The sequence below is a fragment of the Protopterus annectens genome, chromosome 4.part0 (genome assembly GCF_019279795.1).
Source record: "Protopterus annectens isolate FY-2018-M chromosome 4.part0, PAN1.0, whole genome shotgun sequence".
Lineage (NCBI taxonomy): Eukaryota > Metazoa > Chordata > Ceratodontiformes > Protopteridae > Protopterus > Protopterus annectens.
The window spans coordinates 204,561,112-204,581,121 of record NC_056733.1 but is presented as its reverse complement, the minus strand read 5'-3'; the positions used below and the strand labels follow the sequence as shown (position 1 = coordinate 204,581,121).

Here is a 20,010-nt window from a genome sequence, read left to right as displayed (position 1 = left end):
CTTCCACATACTGCTGTATGAGAATTGCCTTAGTATATTTACTGCATGCAGCTTGTGATTCATCTGTTTACGTTTTACTTCTTCAACTGTTTCCAGGAAGAGATCGAGCTGTGCGCAGCTCCGAGAGTTTGTTTGGTTACTTGCACTATTATGGAACTGTTACTTGTAGTAGAGATGGTGAGGGCCATTTCAGGGGTATTACAACTTTTGTCCATACTCTACATATCCATTTTAATTGGTGGGAGCAGTTTCACTTAACTGTGGCCTTTTAAGATTAAAGCATTTTGTATGGCACAACAGGACTTGGACAGTCAGGCACCTCATACTCACCTTGTGTGTCCAGTAGGAACTCAAAAATGGTGGGAGGCCAGTTCCTTACTGGAGGTACAAAAAGTGCCCTAAACTGGATCTCTGAGGGCCCACCACATTATAGGAATTAAGAGAGTAGAGCACTGTATTCTCCTTTGCTGCAACTTACCACTGGAAAAGTTAGTTCTAGGATCATGAAAGAGTAGTGCAATTGGAATTAAAAGTTTCAATGTTGAGTAAAAACAGAAAATGGCTGATCAGGTTAACAATGACTGCTGTTATTCAAAAGCCTAGAGAAGAATTTATGGAGCTGTCTAAAGTAATATGTATTAGTGAAATTGTTATTTTACAGGTGCCATTTGATGACTTAATATTAAGTGCAACACTGATTGTTTTGTGTATCTCACTTATATAACTGTTGACATTTTACATAAATGTGCAAGTTTTTTTTCCATGGTCTGTCTGCCAGCCATCAAGCCTCCTCCTATCAGCCATGCCTACTTGTTCCCTGTCATGGGTATTCCTCAGTGACAGTGAGAGTGACAGCTGGCTGATGGGGGCTGTCATACAGGCAGTCCCAGCTACAGTTGGTACCTGCCTCAGCATCTTGACAATGCGGGAGCATTTTTTGTTTTTTTACTTTAGCCCTAATCCCTCCCCTGGGCAGCAGGGGGATGCATGTCTTACATCACTGCAGCAACTGCAGTGCCCTGCCTGATATGAAAGTTCTCTCCCATGTGCTCACAATGACAGTTACTGCCAAAATGGCTTGACGATGGACTAGCCATTTCTGGGAACCTCCTCTTGCAGTGCTGCACCTCCACTGAGGATTGCCCCCATTCCTCCCAAGATGGGTATGTCCATCCTCCCCTACCAGCTCTGTCATGCACCTGTGCTGTAGTCATGGTTTTATCTATGTAAACTACTAGAGCAGGCTCTTATTTTCAAAAAGTTCATTCATAAAGCAAAAGTCTAGTAACCATAGAGCAAAAAATTAATGAATGAATGAGCCACAGCTGAGAGTAGGATACTGATCAGAAAGTAGCTGGGAAACACTGTAGCATTTCCAAGGAATGCTTCTAGCTTTGATGGGGTGATTAGTTAACAGACCTCTTTAGAGACATCTGCTCCAAAATAAAAACATGCAGCTGCTTCCTCAGTTTGAAAACAGCCCACAGAAAAGGCTTATAAACACAAAAGATAGACTGCATCTGTCCCCCCATCCCAGTACCACAACAGTGTCCATTTTGTGGGATAATTTGCAGAGTGTCCATTAGGCCACACATCAAGTGCATTAAGTGTTTAATGTGGTCTCTGTTTATCTGTTGGAATAAAACCTGAGCAGGTTACCACAGTTTACTGAAGTACGTCTGTCTATAGATGATGATATGCAAGACCCATTTCTTCATATAAAATTGTTTAAAGCAGACTTTAAAGTAGTCCATCCATTTATCAGGAGTGTTAACTAAAATAAAACAGCATCAGAATAAAACAGTAAGGTGTATTTTCAGGATAACTGGAAAGACATGCCGAAAGATCAGTCAATAAACATAGTGCATATGCAATGCACTGGATACATAACTATGCATTCCCTACACAGAAAGACACTTACAAATATGAAGCAAGACACCCATCATCAGTTTAAGGCTGATATATTAAAACGAACAAGTCATTTGTATGCTGCTTGTACATAAATCTCTTTATATAGCACATACAAACAAATGTACACAGAGATAAAAGTCACAGTATATGCCATTATTTTTACAAATAAAAAATCTTTCCAACTTAGCAAGCCTGCTCAGCAGTAAACTTGGTTATATTTGGTATCTACAATATGGTGGTGGTAGTGGCAGTGGGACAGACATTTATCCCAACACAGAATCTGATTCATCCAGTTATGGAAGGCCATTCCCTATTCCCTCCCTCCTGGCATGCTGGGGTCATTGATCTTCATTAGTGGTATACATGAGAAACATTCAGAGCCAGTTTTTGATATAGTTTTGATTTAAATTTGCTTTTTCCTCCTGCCATTGAAAAGGAATGGTTCATAAGTGGAGAACATTCTGTCAGGCACTGCTGGTTCCACAGTCTGATGAATCCAGGGACAAGTACACATCTGCTTTACACTGGAAGGTGTTGAGTCCATCCTGAAGTAGTTCACAGCTTTGCAGATTTGGAGAGATGTCCCTCACACAAACAGCCTACAAGGAAAGATAACATGGTCAGAATACATGTAGGTACCTATTATAAGCATATCACAGGATTGTACCTTACCAAGTAAAGTCTGACAGTGTTGGTAGGGTGTACATAATACGATCAACAATACTGTAGCAAAAATAAATTCAAATACAAAATCCATTCCTGAAGGAACATCAGAATGTTTGCTTTAGTTGTAGTAACTATGGCTAGGTGAATGTGTTCAATTGTGGCCCATTGTTGGTGAAAGTCTGCAGTTGCTGCAGTTGAAAGTTAAAGTGTAGATAAAGATTTATAAGATGCAAGAACTTTACAATAGGTTTGCCCCATCAGTACTCACTGCCTTACCGCAACATGACAGCTGTTTGGTACTCTTCGTGTGCGCAAAAAGAAAGAAATTATGTTTTTTGAATGTGTGTCTTTGCACAGCCGGGGTATAATTAAGAACAGTCTTGTAGACAGGCAGCTTGTTAATATCAAGGATTGCATTATAACAGCTCAAAAAATCCAGAAATAGGACATGGCAACGACTCAAAACAAAGCCAAGGCTCATTCTGTGGGCTCACAAATCACAGCAAAGATAACACATTCACATTATTTCTTTTATTTGCTTTTAAAACCTTTTCACCCACCCTATTACCTCTGGCACCTTTAGGTTTGCATCAGACTAATCTTGGGAAACAAACAAAACTACCAAGTAAAAATAAAGCAACCAGCTACCGATCCAAACCACAGTTTATTAATGTCTTTAGTGCCTCAGCCAAAAGCCTTAAAGGAGTAGTCAGACTAGTGAAACACAGACTTTAAATACAAGACATAAAATACCAATTACTCAATTAATCAGTAAAACAATTAAATCAAGTACTTCCAATTCACTTCACAATTCAATCCCAACGGCAACAAAGTATTATATTTCAATATAAAAAGACTCTTTATAAAGAAGTTTCTTTCAAAGAATAATTTCCCCCCGTGCCCACATGTATTTTTCCAAGAACCATTCCCTGTAGTAATTAATAGTTGCTCTCGTGATTTTCTTTAAAATGTGCAGCTACAGACCTTTCTATCTTTTGTTTCCTAATGCCCCTGATGTGCTCATGCAACCTCATTCTAAACATTATTTTAGTTTCACCAATATAAAATAGGTTGCAGGGGCACTTCAGGGCATAAACAATATCTTGGGAAACACCCTGCTAGCTGGTTGCAAAGCCCAGTGTTAGGCCAGTCTGCTTCTGCCAGTAACAACTTGTTTTCACTTTTCTTACAGAGCTCAGAATGTAGAACTGAAACCATTTTAGAGAAGCTTGTTCATTTTTCCACACATGGTTGTGGACATCCAGTACCCTTCTTGAATCCCTTCTGCTCTGTTGCGCCAAGTCCCTATTGGAAGTAGCTATCTGCACATAGGGCATGCTCACCTCCCTGGCAATAGCTAGTTGAATATGGGGCATTCCCTCATCTCAGGACAGGATAATCGTCCTTACGTGTGTCTTCTTCTTCTCTGGCTGACTTTTCAGAATACCTCTATGGTCAGCTCCCTATGCAGCTCCAGCATGATGCTCATTTACTTCATATGTACCGGGATTATTTTGGTGAAGTCAGTTATCTTTAAGATGAGGCCACTGTATTTACAATCACTGTGTGCAGTACCATACAAAGGGCTTTTACAGGGTGGAATGAATGTGACCCACTTAGTATGACATTCGTAAAACTGAACTGCAATTACATATCAGCAACCCCCACAGACATGCAGCTGTTATATGTGTGGTGGACAAGAACTGTTCACGCACACTAGGTACACATATAGTCTGTAGTTAAAACATGAACACCATCTTTAAAAGCTGAAGAAAACCTACTGTAAATTGACAATGCTATACTGACCTGTGATATGAGGGACTTGGAAGTACCTGTTTGCCACACTGACATCACTACATAAACAAGCAGGCAGTAGAGGTAATGTACTAATACAAATGCACAGACTGAGTAAATGTCTCTTCCTTAAGTAACATGCAAGACAAAAAAGCTGATTGTTTTTGTGGCTACATATGTCACGCCATCAAAGACATCTCTATCAAGAGTGGGAATATGAAGACTGATCATTTGTTACTTAACAAGACCCTGGGTGTCAGTACCTGGGCACAAGTTACACACACACACATTTTTTTTTTTTGGTATGGAAAAGATCCTGTGAAAGAATGTGCTGTGTGATGGAAAAGGACTTCCTTACAACAGTGGATATTTTATTTATTTTATTTATTTATTTGCAGTTTGTTTGATATGTGGTGATCAAAAGACAGCTGACTGTTGACAGTGAAAATGGACACTGCATAAGTGGATGGCCAGCTACTATACTTTCTGTCCTTAGTGGATCTGTTAATCCTTTTCCACTGACATTAACAAGTAGTTTCAGATCTGTAGCTGTTCCATTTGGCTGCTTCCAAAACACGTCCACAGTAGATACATGGAACACATCCACTTGGATTGTTGGTGCCCACTGTTACAAAACAATGTACCCTAGATATTCATTCCAGAAGAAGGGCCTGCTTTGGGAGGATAATCCCTAAAAACATTCTTGGTTGAACTCCAACCTTGAAACTTGAGTTGGTATCAGTCTCCACACTTTATTATTAGGTTTCAATAATTCCTGCAGTTCTGCATCATCGATAAGGAGATGAAACAGAATCTCTGAGAAAGTAAGATAATGTAGTTATACTAACACTCACCCTATAGGCAGAAATTGGAAAACGTAGGGAGTTGGCTCTGTGGCACTTACAAATGGAGCAGGGACTATGTCTCTGATGACCTGCACATGATTTCATCCTATGTGCTACAGGAATTGTTCTCGGAGACATACGAGTGAGTGGACAATGGGGAAGGGTACTCATATTTGCAGAGTTTTTTTTGTTAGAGTTCCACCTAAGGGAAGGTGAGATACTGCAGGTCCTGCAATTTGGGACTTAGCATGAGCCTGTCAAGAACTGTCTCTGCTTTCTAGCTGGACATTGTGGATGTGAGGGATATTTATCAGCATAGTGAGACTTGTATCACACTTTCTGGCCAAAAGGGGAAGGTGTTGTAGAAAAAATCTTCAGATCCACACTGGCTGACAGTTGTGGTCTCTGGTACCCACTCCCTCTTCAAATGTCCCATGGGGTCAGATGAATGAGTGGGTCAAAGACAGGAGGTTGTTGATCATGGGTATAAAGACTCTAAAAAGAAATGATATCCTGCTCCATCCTTTCACCCAGTGACTACAGGTTCTACTTCAGTGGCAGAGTAAATATCTCCACTCTTAATGCCTAATTAAACTGGATTCAAAACATCAGGGTTTTTTTGCAGTAAATGTGTATGAATTTCTACTGGAAGTCCCACTGGTGTACCTGGGGAAAGATCCAGAGAAGGTGGCAGCTTTAATCCAGGTGCAGAGGAAACTACAGATATGGATCCTGAGAATATTAGCACACAGTAGCTGACCATCAGATGGTCATTTCAGTAGTGACCAGCTGTGGAATACCTCAAAAATAAACTATTATAAATAGACAGGGAGTATGTACTTTAATTGTAGGATTCATAGTAATTTTAAAGCAGCTGGGTCTTGTGACCATTTATACCTTGCCAGCAACTACCATTACATCATACCCCTTTTTCTATGAGAGTGGGGCTAGAAAAAGCCCAGGACAGATTTGTAGGCACCCATCCAATCATCTAGGTCCTATATGAAGGATGAGAATGTATTACACTTCTTAATCTGAGGGGCAGTTTCTTCCAGAGGTGGGGGAAATACTACATGATGAATCTGTATCTCCATCTTATTTTATTTATCTGCTGCTGAAGAGTTAGGTCATTAGCTGTGGTATCTGTGAAACATTTAGACTTGCAGAAATACAAGAGATCCAGAACAACTGGGTCTCTAATGGCATTAAATGCAATGCATATATCTCATGTCAAGAATCTCTAAGATAATAATAAAGCGACAGAGCTTCCAGTCTCTTTTGGTAGGTCAGGGTGTTTACTCATGTGCTATTCTAAGTTAATGACCTCTGGAGACTTTTTAGTTGGTTAATGTGTGGCGAAGTGCATCCCAGAGGGGCATTGTACTCAATAATTGGCCTAATCAATGCTGAATATAAGGGAACAATGACCTTTTTAGATTTGAATGATACTTGTCCAATATAGTTTTCAGGCAGGTAGTTAAGACACTATGTGGTCAAAATAAATGAAGTAGGCAGCAGTGTAAAGAATCAGTCGTAGCCTGCAGAAGAACTTCAAGAAAACTTTGGAAGCAAGAGTTCATATTTTTTTTCCTTTTATTCATTCACTCCTCAGATTTTAAATAAAATGTGTACATTTTCCTTGTTCCTTCAGTGGTTGCAACCTGATGTCATCACTGTCTTGTCCAACATCATAGTTATTTCTGTGAAAGCAGATTTAAGTGCTAACAGACAAATTACAAAAAAACTTCCTTTAGGATAACATAAAATATTACAGAATTGCATGTTATGAGGTATTACATTCATGCAGTGTATGATGCGTTCTAAACCTCATGGAGTGAAGTTCTGGGCATTTTTCATTAAAAAATCAACACACTGAAGCTGTATATTAGTAAAGTCCATATGCATCTCTTCTTAATATGTTTCAGTCACTGGTTATATATAAAGCAAGTAATCAATGATTTTACCTGTTTGCAGCCCGTGTTATTACATGCAGTAGATCCACCAGAAAGGCAAGATCAAAAATTATGAAACACCACATGATTGTGAAATTATCCCACAATTTATTACAACTAACAATTCTTGGGATTTTCTGTAAGGAAAAGTGCAGGGCAAATATTACATGGTGAATAAATAATATCTAGGATTATGTGGTTAATGAGGTTTGCCTAACATTTCATCTTGAAGGATGATATTGAGACTTTGGATGGTGAGTGAGCCCCCATAATTTAATAAGGTATCAGAAATAAGGAATAAGCATGAGATCATTGAAAATGCAACCTTGTGTCCATTTTATATTGTTTCATTCTTTCTCCAGCAGGTATATAAAAACAAGGAATTTTGTTTGCTTGACAACACGTTCGTTAATGGCTCTAAGAATATGCAATTGTTCAGGAAGCAAGTTAATTATCTTTCTTTAACATGAAAACAATTGAAAAACTTAGGTTTCTGCTGTCTCCAATGAGCACTGAAATGGGATGTTGACAAGCAACCTGTCTTGAAGACCTACTGAGTAATACAAGAGAGCACACATCTGCCATTACAGCCTATAACTTTACTAGCAATTATATTCAGATTCTGTTTAGTGTCATCAGTCTTCTTAACCCTATGAATCTTAATTACAAAGCCTCTTACCTGGCTGGATCTTGCACTACCAGGGAAGTTTCACTGAAGGACTGAGAGACTGTACTAGCTCTGTAGGGAGATTTAGGAGGTATCTTCTATATTTCAACCATTAAAAGTTGACATTTCTGCCTTTATCCTTCAATAGTGGCCACTCCCTACTAAACAAATAACCACCCCTATCCAAATGAAGTACAAGTCAGTGATGTACCCAAATTTTGCACTTCTGGTTAGCCTTCTAATGACAGGTATTCTACTGAAATTAAATACTTCATTTATAGAGCAGAAATCTGCCTAGTGTCTCTTAAAGCTGGCATATGTGGTGGTGTCCCCCAAGTCACAAATACCTTTATGTGTTACAATATGATTGCAACCCAGTTGCTGAAGCATGATTGCTTGAGAATAGTAGCTGCTCCTGTGCTGTTGTTGTCTTCCTTCATTTCAGCACTGGCATCAAGCCCCTTTGTCCCCCATTTTGTACAAGGGGTCAGGGTGTCATATCATCAGTGACCATTACACAGGGCCATTTCTTTTTAGTGTTCAGAGTGTATTCTGTTTTTTTAAGATATTACTCCTCTTAAGCCACTTTTCACTGTCTGTTGTTGATTGTTCTTACTAGAAGGTTCAGTTACCTTGGGTTGAGAATAATAAAGTAAAGGAGTGTAAGGGTGACAGGGTTAATGTATGAGAATGTGCATTTTCTAATGAAAAAAGTTAACAAATGTGGAAAACTTATGAAACTAATAGGGACAGAAATACTCTTTTCATTAACAGAATAGTACCTCACATCCCAGACATGCCCAGTGCAAGAGTTACTGATTAATTGCATTGTAGGTATGAACGTGTGTGTGTGGTGTGTGGTGTGTGGTATGTGTGTACACTAGCCAGCTCGCGTCTGTTGTATGACTGACTAATTTCTGTCAAAGGCTGTTTGTTTTTGCATCATACCCCTTCATTACAGGATAACCTCCAGCTCCTGGATGACCCTAACAGGGTAAAGCAGGTATTACAACATGAACATGTAAGAATAAATGCCTAAAACAGACTACAGATTTGAAAAGTGCTGGGGTGCTTACTTCTCAGCTGTCCAGATTTTCGCAGAATGCTCAGATATTTGCCTCATATTTTTGGTCTGTTCCTCATATTTTTTTTGGCAAATGGTTGGCACATCATTGTGCATGGAAGTCAGAAAATAATGACAGGCATTTGACCTTCAGACTTCACATACTTCAGAAAAGTCATGCTAATGGAAAACCTGCTATTCTATCAACTTTTTAAGTTTATAACAGCAATATTTAAAACTGTCCCTATTTTTGGGGCTTCACCCCCCCCCCCATTATTTATGGCTTTGTCCAGGCTATGTGCTCTAAGAGGCTGAGAAGTATGCTGGGGTGAGGATAACGTATGTTTATTTGCAAACAGTGAAATATTTTAACAAAGGAAGAGATCCCAATGTGTTTATTTGTTGAACTATGTAGAATTGATAAATGGATAAGGGAATTTTTTTGAAAACAAAACTGAGTAAGGCTAAGAGTGTTTTTCTCTGAATTCTACATTCCTAATCATAAATATACAAATTTGCATACTTTATGCACACATTGGTTTTACAACATTAAAACAGAATGATGGTTATTGATAGATTAATTTACATTAATGCGCAGCACTAACAATGCTCTAAACTTTTGCAGGAAAAAATCTTCACATCAACACTGAATGAAAACAGGGTTAAGCAACGTATGTAAAAATGGGTAAAAACATTCTAAATACACTTTCAAAGGAAGAAAAAAACCTCCCACTCTGCCTTTACAACAACATGCAAAGGAAACAAGGTTAAGCAAGGTGCATAACCATACCTAACCTTTACTGTGGCTGGGTCATGTTGGGGGAAGTGGGATATTTTTAATGGAAATGTGTGATTTTGCAGTACAAAGCATACCAAAAAAACAATGGAAAGGAATGTACTTCACTTTTTGGCCAAAATAAAAGCTCACATTTGTAGTATGTCCATTGCTTATGTTGCTTCTATAATATGTATGTATTTTAGGTACAAATTAATTAATATTAATATATCTAAGCTAAACTTAAAAATGTTTATGTCCTAAAAACTCAGGATATTTGCTGTTTTCATGTTTTTTTTTTTTTTTTTTTTTGCAAGACACGATGGTTCAAATAGGGACTGTGTTATGTGTCAGCAGGGAGAGCATATAACCTTTGGAGAGTCTGTAACTCATGGTCTATCATTTATCCGTGCAGGTGTAACTCAAATTCTGAAAGCCTGTATTTATGCATTATTTATTTTATTTATTTATTGAAGTTTGATTAAAGGGAAAGTCTGACTGGGTAATAGCCCATTTTCAGTGGAGGCCTGAGGAGAAAAGCTCCAAAGTATTACAAAACATTTTAAGAATAATAATTTTACAGTCTTTAAAGATAATACAAAACACAAATACGGTTTAAATAATTATACCAAATTAGACATAATATGAAAACATTGGTTAAGAATAGATACAAATTATATGACAATAATTTAATAGAGAAATTGTAGCCAGTTTATAGAGAAATTATGGGTAAGTTAATATAATACAAACAAGAATTTCAGTATGAAGTGAGAAAAAAGCAGACTTATAGCATGTTTACAGAGAAAGTCAGGGAGAGAAATTGATAAAGGTAAGGAAGTGAGTGACGAAGGGAGAATAAGGAAATGCAAGTTATGAACAGGTATTTGTCCACATTTAGGGAATACAGTTTATCCTGGTGCTGAGCAGGAAGAGAGCCAGCTTTGGCTAAGAAGTATTTCAAAATGGTTTTAAAGGTTGTTAGTGAGGGTACTGACCTGATGGATAGAGAAAATGAGTTGTAAGCTTTAGCAACATTGTACAAGTATAGACAATCCCCACAAATTTGATAGGTTTGTGGACAGACAGGGGATTTTTGGTCATTGGATTTTAATGATCGACTAGGAACATAGTTGTGTAGAATGTTATTTAGTGCTGGACAAGCAGATGGAGCCTGGATAATTTTATAGGTGGTAAGAAGCTGTGTATGTTAGTTAATAGGGTAGTTCTAATCTTTTTAGGCTTTTTTAATGTTATGCAGTGGCGAGTTCTGAAATGGAATATATATATATATATATATATATATATATATATATATATATATATATATAAAAACACACACACGCACTATTATCTACACAGATCACTTACGCCTGCACAGTACAATAAACAACTGACACTTTATCTAAATACAGCAGTATGTTATGCATTCTGGTGATCTCATTTTACTTAAATTGCTGATGTCTTTGTCTTGCATTTTATAACTGCTACATAGAAGATAATAGGCAGCATATTATGTTTTACTAGGAAATCATACTTCCAGAGGGCTATGTGTGAATAATTATGAACACTTGGGCTTCCTCTTGAGAGTGAAGTTCGAGAGGACAAAGCTATTCTTAAACGTTTTGGGAACCATATTATCATTATCATCACTTCATCATCATCATTTTTAAAGGGATTCTGCTAAGCTTACTGTGGACCACTTACTGTCAGAAGCAAGCATAAAGCCAAGCAATATTAGGGGAAAGGATGTTTAAGTATTTTATGAAGAATGAAGAACGTGTCTTCATAGAACTAATGGTTCCTCAAACACAGGTTCAAAAGACCTCAGTCTCTTACAAATTAAATTGTTATAAGTTGGAGCGACAAATTCTTATTCCAGCAATATTTCCCACTTAGGGAACTAACTGCCCATGCATATTAAATAAACTAGTACCCAAGCTAGCCACATTCAAGACTAACCTAGACAATTGGATGGACACTCACAAATTCTTCACAGGCATATCTTGTGTGACCTTCCTTGAAAGTAATGTTTGATGCCCTGTGTTCTGGCTAAGCTGTTAATAGTCTGACATCTGGGTTGCCTGGTATTTACAAGTGAACCAATAGAGCTGTGCAAATGGAATACAGTTTATCAGGACTGCTTACTATGAGTACACTGGAAAATAAAGCAGCATAATCAGACAGGAATTTGATTATGCGCATGCATAACAAATGGGTCTATTTCACCAAATTGAAAGCACTGAGAAGCAAACAGCTTTAACATTGAAAATGCCATTCATCTAAGTTGCTCTTGTGGGGAGCTGTACCCCCCACACCCCCTGCTAAATATATATACCAACTCAGAGATTACACTACAGTGAGGAAAGGGCAATTTTTTCAATCTTTACTGTACCACAATCTCACAATAAACACCTCGATGAATGGCATTTTTGATGTTAAAGCCATTCGCTTTCCAGTCTTTTCCATTTGGTGATATAGACCCTAACAAACTCATGCCTTGGAATGGTCCACTTGTGCTCCCATTCTCAACACATCTGTAGCAAATATATATCAGTAGCTTTACAGGGAATGCCAATGGAAAACATCTGGAGCTTCCAGTGAGCAAACTAACAGCATCACAGACAAAATATGACCAGCTAACAGAACTACTATGTAAATGACACTTTTCCTATGACAGGATGGATATCCATCCAAATTAAAAGGGACAAACCTTGATAGTAACAGCAAGTTGTGTTCGGAAAGAGTTGTGCTGTCTGAAATTAACAACTGATCCCAAAATAGCAAGTGTAATACATTTCTTCCATTACACTGCTTGTTAACTCGGGTCGTGTTCTGTCTGGGCTAACAAGAATGTGGGTTTGTCAGAAATGTGTGCTGCAAGTCCAGCAGTGCAGTGTATTCCACTATAATTGCCATAGTAACTGGCTAGCGATAGCGGATGATGGTGACATGCCTTGGTAAATGGTGGTCATCTATAGAAATAATCTCATGTGGGTATGTGGATGTGTAGAAACTACCCATGTAATAAACACCACAGGTTCTGCTGCATATAGCTGAGTGTGAAACTTGAGGATTACAAAAACACAGCCCATCATACCTCTCAACTGTTCAGATTTTCTCAAAATGTCCAGATTTATGCCTCATATTTTTTGGTGTGTTTCTCATAGCATTTGTGGTTTACTGGCAAATCACAGGGATGATTTGAAGATTGAAGTCACTAACTAATGACATACATTTGAGTTTCAGACTTCAAAGCCTTCAGAAAATATGTGTTAAAGGACATTTTCTGCAGTCTGTTGAACCACGTTTCTGGAGATTTTTATCCCCATCAGCACGATTTTCATAGTTAACTGTGCATTTTATATATAAACAGCAAACCAGAGCAGTATTTCACTGTGGTGCTGATACCACACAAATGTGGTGTTAAGCACCAGGTGTAGCTGGATTGTATTAAACGTCTCTTGAGAAGTTTATACACCACCCCTGGAGTGTCTTATTGCTCTTATAAAATATGATTGACAAAAAATAAATTTAAGAGGTAAAATATGTACCTTTTTATTCACATTTCCATTTTAACCCAGAATATAAAAACTACCCCCATTCCGACTGGCTAATTTAAAATAGAATGGTATGCCATTTTACTCAATAAAATTTGGTACTTTATGGCTTAAACTAGTAACTAGCATTGTCTTTAGTAGAAATTTCTTTAAGTGTTAAAATTGTAAATTATCTTTAGAATTGCCTATAGGAAGTAAATATTAATATCTGCCTGATCACAGGCAAATATAGCTCATGTGTATTTTTTATACCCAAGGTTAGAACTGCAGGACACAAAATGAAAGGAAATGGTATATAGGTTAGGTTTGTACTAGGCTAACTGCCCTTGTGGGCCATTTAAAGCCTAACCAATTATCCCCTATGAGTATCAAATGCTGCACCTTTTGTCTGTAAGGTAAATACTTTAACCATTATGCCAGCCTCCCATGCAATAAAACTCAAGCAGGTTCCCCTGCCAAAACACTGCTGTTCCTAAATGTACTTTATGCACATGAGTGAAGGATTTTGTATGAGCTGTATGCATATTAAATTATGTAACTGTCTGAGATAGAATAAAAGTATCTGATGAAACAACTTCAGTATTTTTACTACCAGCAAAGGTATTGTAATGGAAATGGTGATCATACGTATGACTTCATATATGTGAAGAGGGTGTGATACTCAATAAAATCGGTGCTGTTAGTGACTGGTAACTGAATTTGGGTTCAGGAGTTTCTTTGGTGAGAATCATACTGATTGAAGAATCACTTATCTGGTTATGTGAGAAGGTTTAAGACCAGAGTGATGGCTTGCCCGGGTGATTTTAGCCATTATTAGTCTTTTTAAAGAGTTATTTATAAATAAGCCCAGTTCAATGCTTTCTACTCATCATCAGTCTAACAAATGACCTCCCAGTGTCTGTGCTTGTTGGACCAGTGCTGTACATGGCCTAGTGATAGATATCAGCTTCCCTTAATAGTTGTAGCCATTGACCTGTTCCAGACAAATAAAAAAAGAATGAATGAATGAATGTACATTTCATAATATTCCTGATTTATTGTAGTCATACATAATGTTCCACATAAAAGGTGCCGAATAATCGGACAGCTTCATACTATGTACAAGTATATATTATTATTATTATTATTATTATTATTATTAATATTATTATTATTATTATTATTATTATTAGTCTTTGTTGACTGGGAGAGTCCTTTTTCAGCAGAGGCCCCAGGAGAAAATCTCCAGCAATTATTACAAGTTTCAGTTCTTTATACAAAAATGACATGGTTCTTTTACATATACAAAATTGCATGGTTAATTTACGTATTCAAAAATAGTTTGGTACAATTACATTTCCAAAAACACACATTTTTTTCTTACATAAAGATGGAATGTTATCAGCATCAGATGAAAGAAAAAATATTTTTGTTTGGCATGTAAAGAATTGTACAGAATGTTGCCTACAGACACTGCAGGTGCAGTATGAGTGTAAAGATTCTATGTGAAGAGCATGTCATGTCAAATTTAGGGTGGGATTAATAAGCAGCATTAGTATGAGTAGAAAGGTATGCTATTTGTGTTATTTGGAGAAAGACATAGCAGACAGAGAGTGTTTTAATATAATTATAAGGTTTGGCATGTTAAAAAAGAAAGGATATTAGGTTGGGGAGTGGGGTAAGAATTAAAGTGGGATTTAAGGAGTCTGTTTGGAGAGCTGCTTTACCCAGAGCGGTACATGAGCACAACCAGGAGTGGTTGAGATGCAAGAGTAGTACTTTAAAGTGTGGGAGTTTATCTGTTAGTTTTACTTGGGTAGGTATAGAGTTCCATAATTTAGAGACATGGTATGAATACATGGATTTACCTGCTGAATTATGTGCCTTGTTAGTATGTAATAGGAATTGTTCACTGAAGCAGAGATCTCAAATTGGGAGAGTAAGTTGTTACGGGTATGCTGTAGAGGATGGGCATTTTTCTGGTTGGTGTACAAGTTTAAAAGTTGTAATTAACTGAATAGGTTAGGTAGTTTGAGAGTTCTAGCCAGCTGAGTTGTTTTAAAGCATGACAGTGACACATGAGCGCATTTTAAGTTTAGAACTGCCACACATTTTGTTCACTTGCTTTAACTTTCTTTCCTTTCTCTTATTTTACAGTGCATGTAAAACAAAATGCCTTGCCATTTAGTCATAGTTCACGTTTGAGAAGTGGAAACATTTACTTTATTTACCTTAAGGTCATTAGATTATTGTGAGTGTACAAATATATTTGTATAAATGAAGAGACACCTGTAAAGGTATATATATGTACATTTGCAGCAAATATGCATTTGGGCAAAGGAAGTTAGCTATAAGTGTTTCCTGCTGCCACAAATCTCAGTATATGCTTGTTATTATTAAACAGTTTGTTGTAATGTAGCATTATAACTGGGTTTCCCTTCTGATTATGTAATACATCAAATATATTACATCAAATTGCCCGTGTTTCCACCTTAAAACATTTAGGTGCTATGTATGTTTAGTATAAACAGAGTAATACATTGCAAGAGTACCTTCCCCCACCTCCCATTCTGCGATGTGCCTTAATGGGCGACAGACATGCTCCCCAGCCACAAATAAAAGGCATCATCCCTGTCTATTAGCAGTCTCACCCTTGTTAGTCTAACTACAATTACAATGTCTCTCACCAAAGCCTCCCTTACCACCAGCAATGCTCTTTCTTCACGTTTTTCCTGTACGTTACTAGAATGTCTCTTCTCCATTCTTACAGTTATGTTGGTTCTCATCATCTTTGTACATAGCTGTTTAATAAACAGCTAGATGCGCAGCATCCGTCCCCAGTTTCACATTTGTCGCATTTCAGCATTTTATACACCTGTCTACCTTTAAATGCCGGTTTCATGCCAACATACTCCTCCCTCGGTCCTTGGTTTTGCAAAACTCTTACCTAATCTTGCCACCCCTGGAGTGTCCTAATGCTCTTATAAAATTACATTTAATCTAAGATATAATTAAAAAATCAATTTAAATGTATTTAACGGGTAAAATAAAAGCTACAATTTTCTGTCAAGCGGCTATAATAATAACGCCAGACCATTTGAAGCTCCCGCCTTCTTATTAAAACTATAAGGCTGGGACGTTATCCTTCTTATTAAAACTGTAAGTCTGGGACTTTATTCTTAATTATTCCCGGCTTTGTCTATGGCTTTTGAGCTACATATGGAGGGGTGTAAACCTAGCAACACCATAATGAACACACGTTTCCCACTTGTCCCCGGCTGGCACCAGGGCTAGCGCTCCTTCCTCACCCCAATGGGTTACCACCTGTCCCGCTTTGCGAGGGACAGTCCCACTTTGGGCAGTTGTGTCTGTCCTGCGAAAAAAACTAAAAAATGGCAAATGTCCTGAGATTTTAAGACAAAATATATTTATTATTATTTTGTTTAATAGTTGCATAAAACAGTTATTTTGTATCTGGAACATATAAATATTATATGAAATAGCATGAGCAACTCAAATGCAAGAAATAAGCTTTTATTTTGGCAAAAAATGAAGTTCTGACCTTTGCACTGGCCGTGGGCATGTTTTGTCCTGCAAAATCTTTGGGCATTTGAAAAGGTGGCAACCCTATAACCGATACCTTGCTTATAAATTAAGGTCCCAACGTAAATACACGATTCTAACAAGGGTAACAAAAACGTTGAAATTGTTCACAAAGATCACATGACGGGTGAAGTCATCATATCATTCCCTGCACTGGACTTTTATGTGCCTTTATAGAGTATAGGCTAGCTCACCAATAACTCGTTTAGTGGTTTTCTAGTCCCTACTAACATTAGCCAAAACGTTGTAGGAAGCTTACATTCATAAGGGATTCATCTGCGTCGCCACCTTTTCAAACGTCCCAAGCGGGACATTTATGGAAATGTGAGATTTTGCCGTTCAAACCATAATACAGACTCAACCCCAAAGGGTGAATTTCAAATTGTTAGTGAAATAAACCCAAACGTCGTAGAAGTGCTTGTATTGGTTTATATCATATTAACGTGTCCACGTTTAAAAGCACAGTTAAAGTTAGAAAGTATTTCATGTCATAAAACTGCAGAACATTTGTCTTTTTTTTTTCTCTTTCTCCCTGGGACCCAATGTGTTCCAAAAGGAACCGTCCTGCGAAAAGACGAATAGGTGGGTGATCCTACTTCCAGTGATCCCGATTCCCAGTAACTACTAACCTCAGGCCAGTACGCCATACAGAGCTGTCCCTCCCTACTCTGCCCCAAAGAATCAAGAAAGACTCGTCAGTCCCACCTGCAGCATTACTAATGTCCGAGCACCTGCCCAGGAACCCCTGCAACCCTGGTCCAATAATTCAGTAATTGTTCATGTGAAAGTGTTGCACTCACCATGTTCTTGAGGATGGAGGTCTGTCGTGGCTGTTGGCTGCCTCCCAGCTCAGATATGAAGTTGCTGCTGATGGTCTCACCGCTATCTGTAGCACTTTCTGTCTCTGATCGGCGAATGTAGGGGGACCTGCGGATGCCGGACAGCAGTCCTGAGGCTCGACCCACAGAATAGTAACTGGGTCCGGTTGCCTGCTTGTACCACGCATGGGTGGGCTGGCAAGAGAGTAGCAGGGAAACTGCAATGCCGAGCAGGACAAATCGGAGGGACTTCTCCATGGACAGCTTTGGGTGGGTGTATGCAGTACGAAGCTTCGGGGTGCGATGAGCTCTCTGCTTTCTCAGCTCTGCTTCTGCCACCTCCCGCTTGCAGTATTTATACTGTTGGGTGGAGGTTAATTATTCCAGAGAGTACTGAGCGCAGGTGACTCACCTATGGAAGATAGCTGTTGGAGGGGGCGGCAGTGCAACGGTTCTTGGCTTAAAAGCCAACCTAACATTCTGGAGTTGATATCCCCCTTCATTAAAAAATGTGCGTGTGTGCTGGGAGGGGGCACTTTTCCTCTTGTTTTGTTCACAAGACTAAAATCAGAAGCGTAAGTGAGACCCCCCACAATGGTTCTAATTATGCATTTTGATTCCCAAGTGCCACGAACTGTTAGTATTGGTGTTTAACAACTTAATGTGTCCCTTAGTACCAATTTGCAATTCGGTGAGTAACACAAGTGGTAAGAAATAATACCGAGGTAATAAATCCGTTGTTAACGGCAACGGTTTCCATTGCCATTTGTACAACCTTTGGATATCTATAACATTCTCATAGTAATTAACTTTAGGGTTACCACCTGTCCCACTTAGCGAGGGACAGTCCCTCTGGGCAGTTGTGTATTGCAAAAAAATTAAAAAAAATGGCAAATGTCCTAAGATTTCAGGACAAAATGCTACAAGAATAAGCTTTTATTTAGGCAAAAAAGTGAAGTTATGTCCTTTGTACTGGCCGTGAGTATGTTTCGGTATGCAAAATCTGACGTTTGTACCAAAAATGTCCCACTTTGGGCATTTGAAAAGGTGGCAACCCTATTAACTATTAATCTTTATTTTAGCAGAACATGGTTTATGTTGCTTATCACTAGGATCTGCTTTGCTTGTCTAAATGCAGATGGTGTTAAAACTCAAGTACAGAAAGTACCCGTCGCGGATTTTGGCAAATAACAGTAATAAAGAAGAGAAAGCAGGTAGAAAAGAATGCATTTCTACACATTAGTCCACATCTCTCAACTGTCCAGATTTTCGCAGAATATCCAGATTTTTGCTTCATATTTTTTAGTCTGTTTCTCACAAAAAAATGTGATTTTTTTTCCGGCAAATCATTAACAAATCATTAATGGCTGAAGTGAGAAAATAACGACAAACATTTAAGTTTCAGACTTCATATCCTTCAGAAAAAAATCAAGCTAATGCAAAACCTATTATCCCATCAACTTTCTAAGTTTTTAAGAGCAATGTTTAAAAATTGACCCTATTTTTGGGGCCTTTGTCCTCCCATTATTTATGGCTTTGCCCAGAAATCTTGCTGTAAGAGGTTGAGAGGTCGTGACTGTTCCCTGTTGTGTGGACTACACATCTAAAGAGAAGCAGGGAAAGGAAATGAGGATGTGTTTCTCAAAGAGGTAGGAAGCTGCATTGTTTTGTTAAACCCTGAATCAAACCAGAATAAATTCTGCAAAAAAAGTTGAAATCAGGATCAGAGAAAAACTCGAAGAAAGCTGTGTTCCGAAAAGATGCTCTAATTCACATGGGGAAATGGCTAACAGCATTTCAAATAAGGACGAAACAACAGAATAATGAGAGAAAGCGAGAAAAGTGCCAGAATAAGTCCTGCATTGCCAACTCAACCAACCAAGGACAGGTCGGTGTAGGGACTTCAGTATCAGCTAATGTTACAAAGGACTGGAGCTAGCATATTAACTGCATATAAACTTGGTAACGGGGGCGGGGGATTATGCAGAAAAAACAGACCACAGCAATTAACCTAAGTTTTACTAAGAAACTGTATTTCCGAGACGTAGCTATACCCTCTGTCATAATTATTTGTACACACCCCCTCAAAGTAAAATGTCATAGTAACTTGTATTGCTTTGCTTATACTCTTGGACCCTTACGACATTTTCTCTCATTTTACCCACTTTTAGTTTGCAACTAATGTATTTATCAGTAAACTGTTCTGTGTAACATTTCTCATTATAATAGTATGGTTTCACGTTAAATTCGTGTATAAATGATTTCAACAGTAATAGTAAAGACATAATGTTAATTGTATCTAGTTGTATACCCGACATGAGCTCATATTTCCTAAGATTTATAATACTGATAATTTTACTCCCAGAAAATAAGGCCATAA

The 20,010-nt window shown here is 38.1% G+C and overlaps 1 protein-coding gene across 1 annotated transcript; it reads right to left on the bottom strand.

Annotated features, from left to right (window-relative positions):
* Positions 1-1,987: 1,987 nt before the first annotated feature.
* Positions 1,988-18,032, bottom strand: NPB (neuropeptide B). The gene is made up of 2 exons (XM_044069641.1): positions 17,613-18,032; positions 1,988-2,510 (listed from the first exon to the last, which is right to left on the bottom strand). Exons 1-2 carry the CDS (start codon positions 17,886-17,888, stop codon positions 2,376-2,378), a joined length of 411 nt encoding a protein of 136 aa, XP_043925576.1. The 5' UTR covers positions 17,889-18,032; the 3' UTR covers positions 1,988-2,375.
* Positions 18,033-20,010: the final 1,978 nt, after the last annotated feature.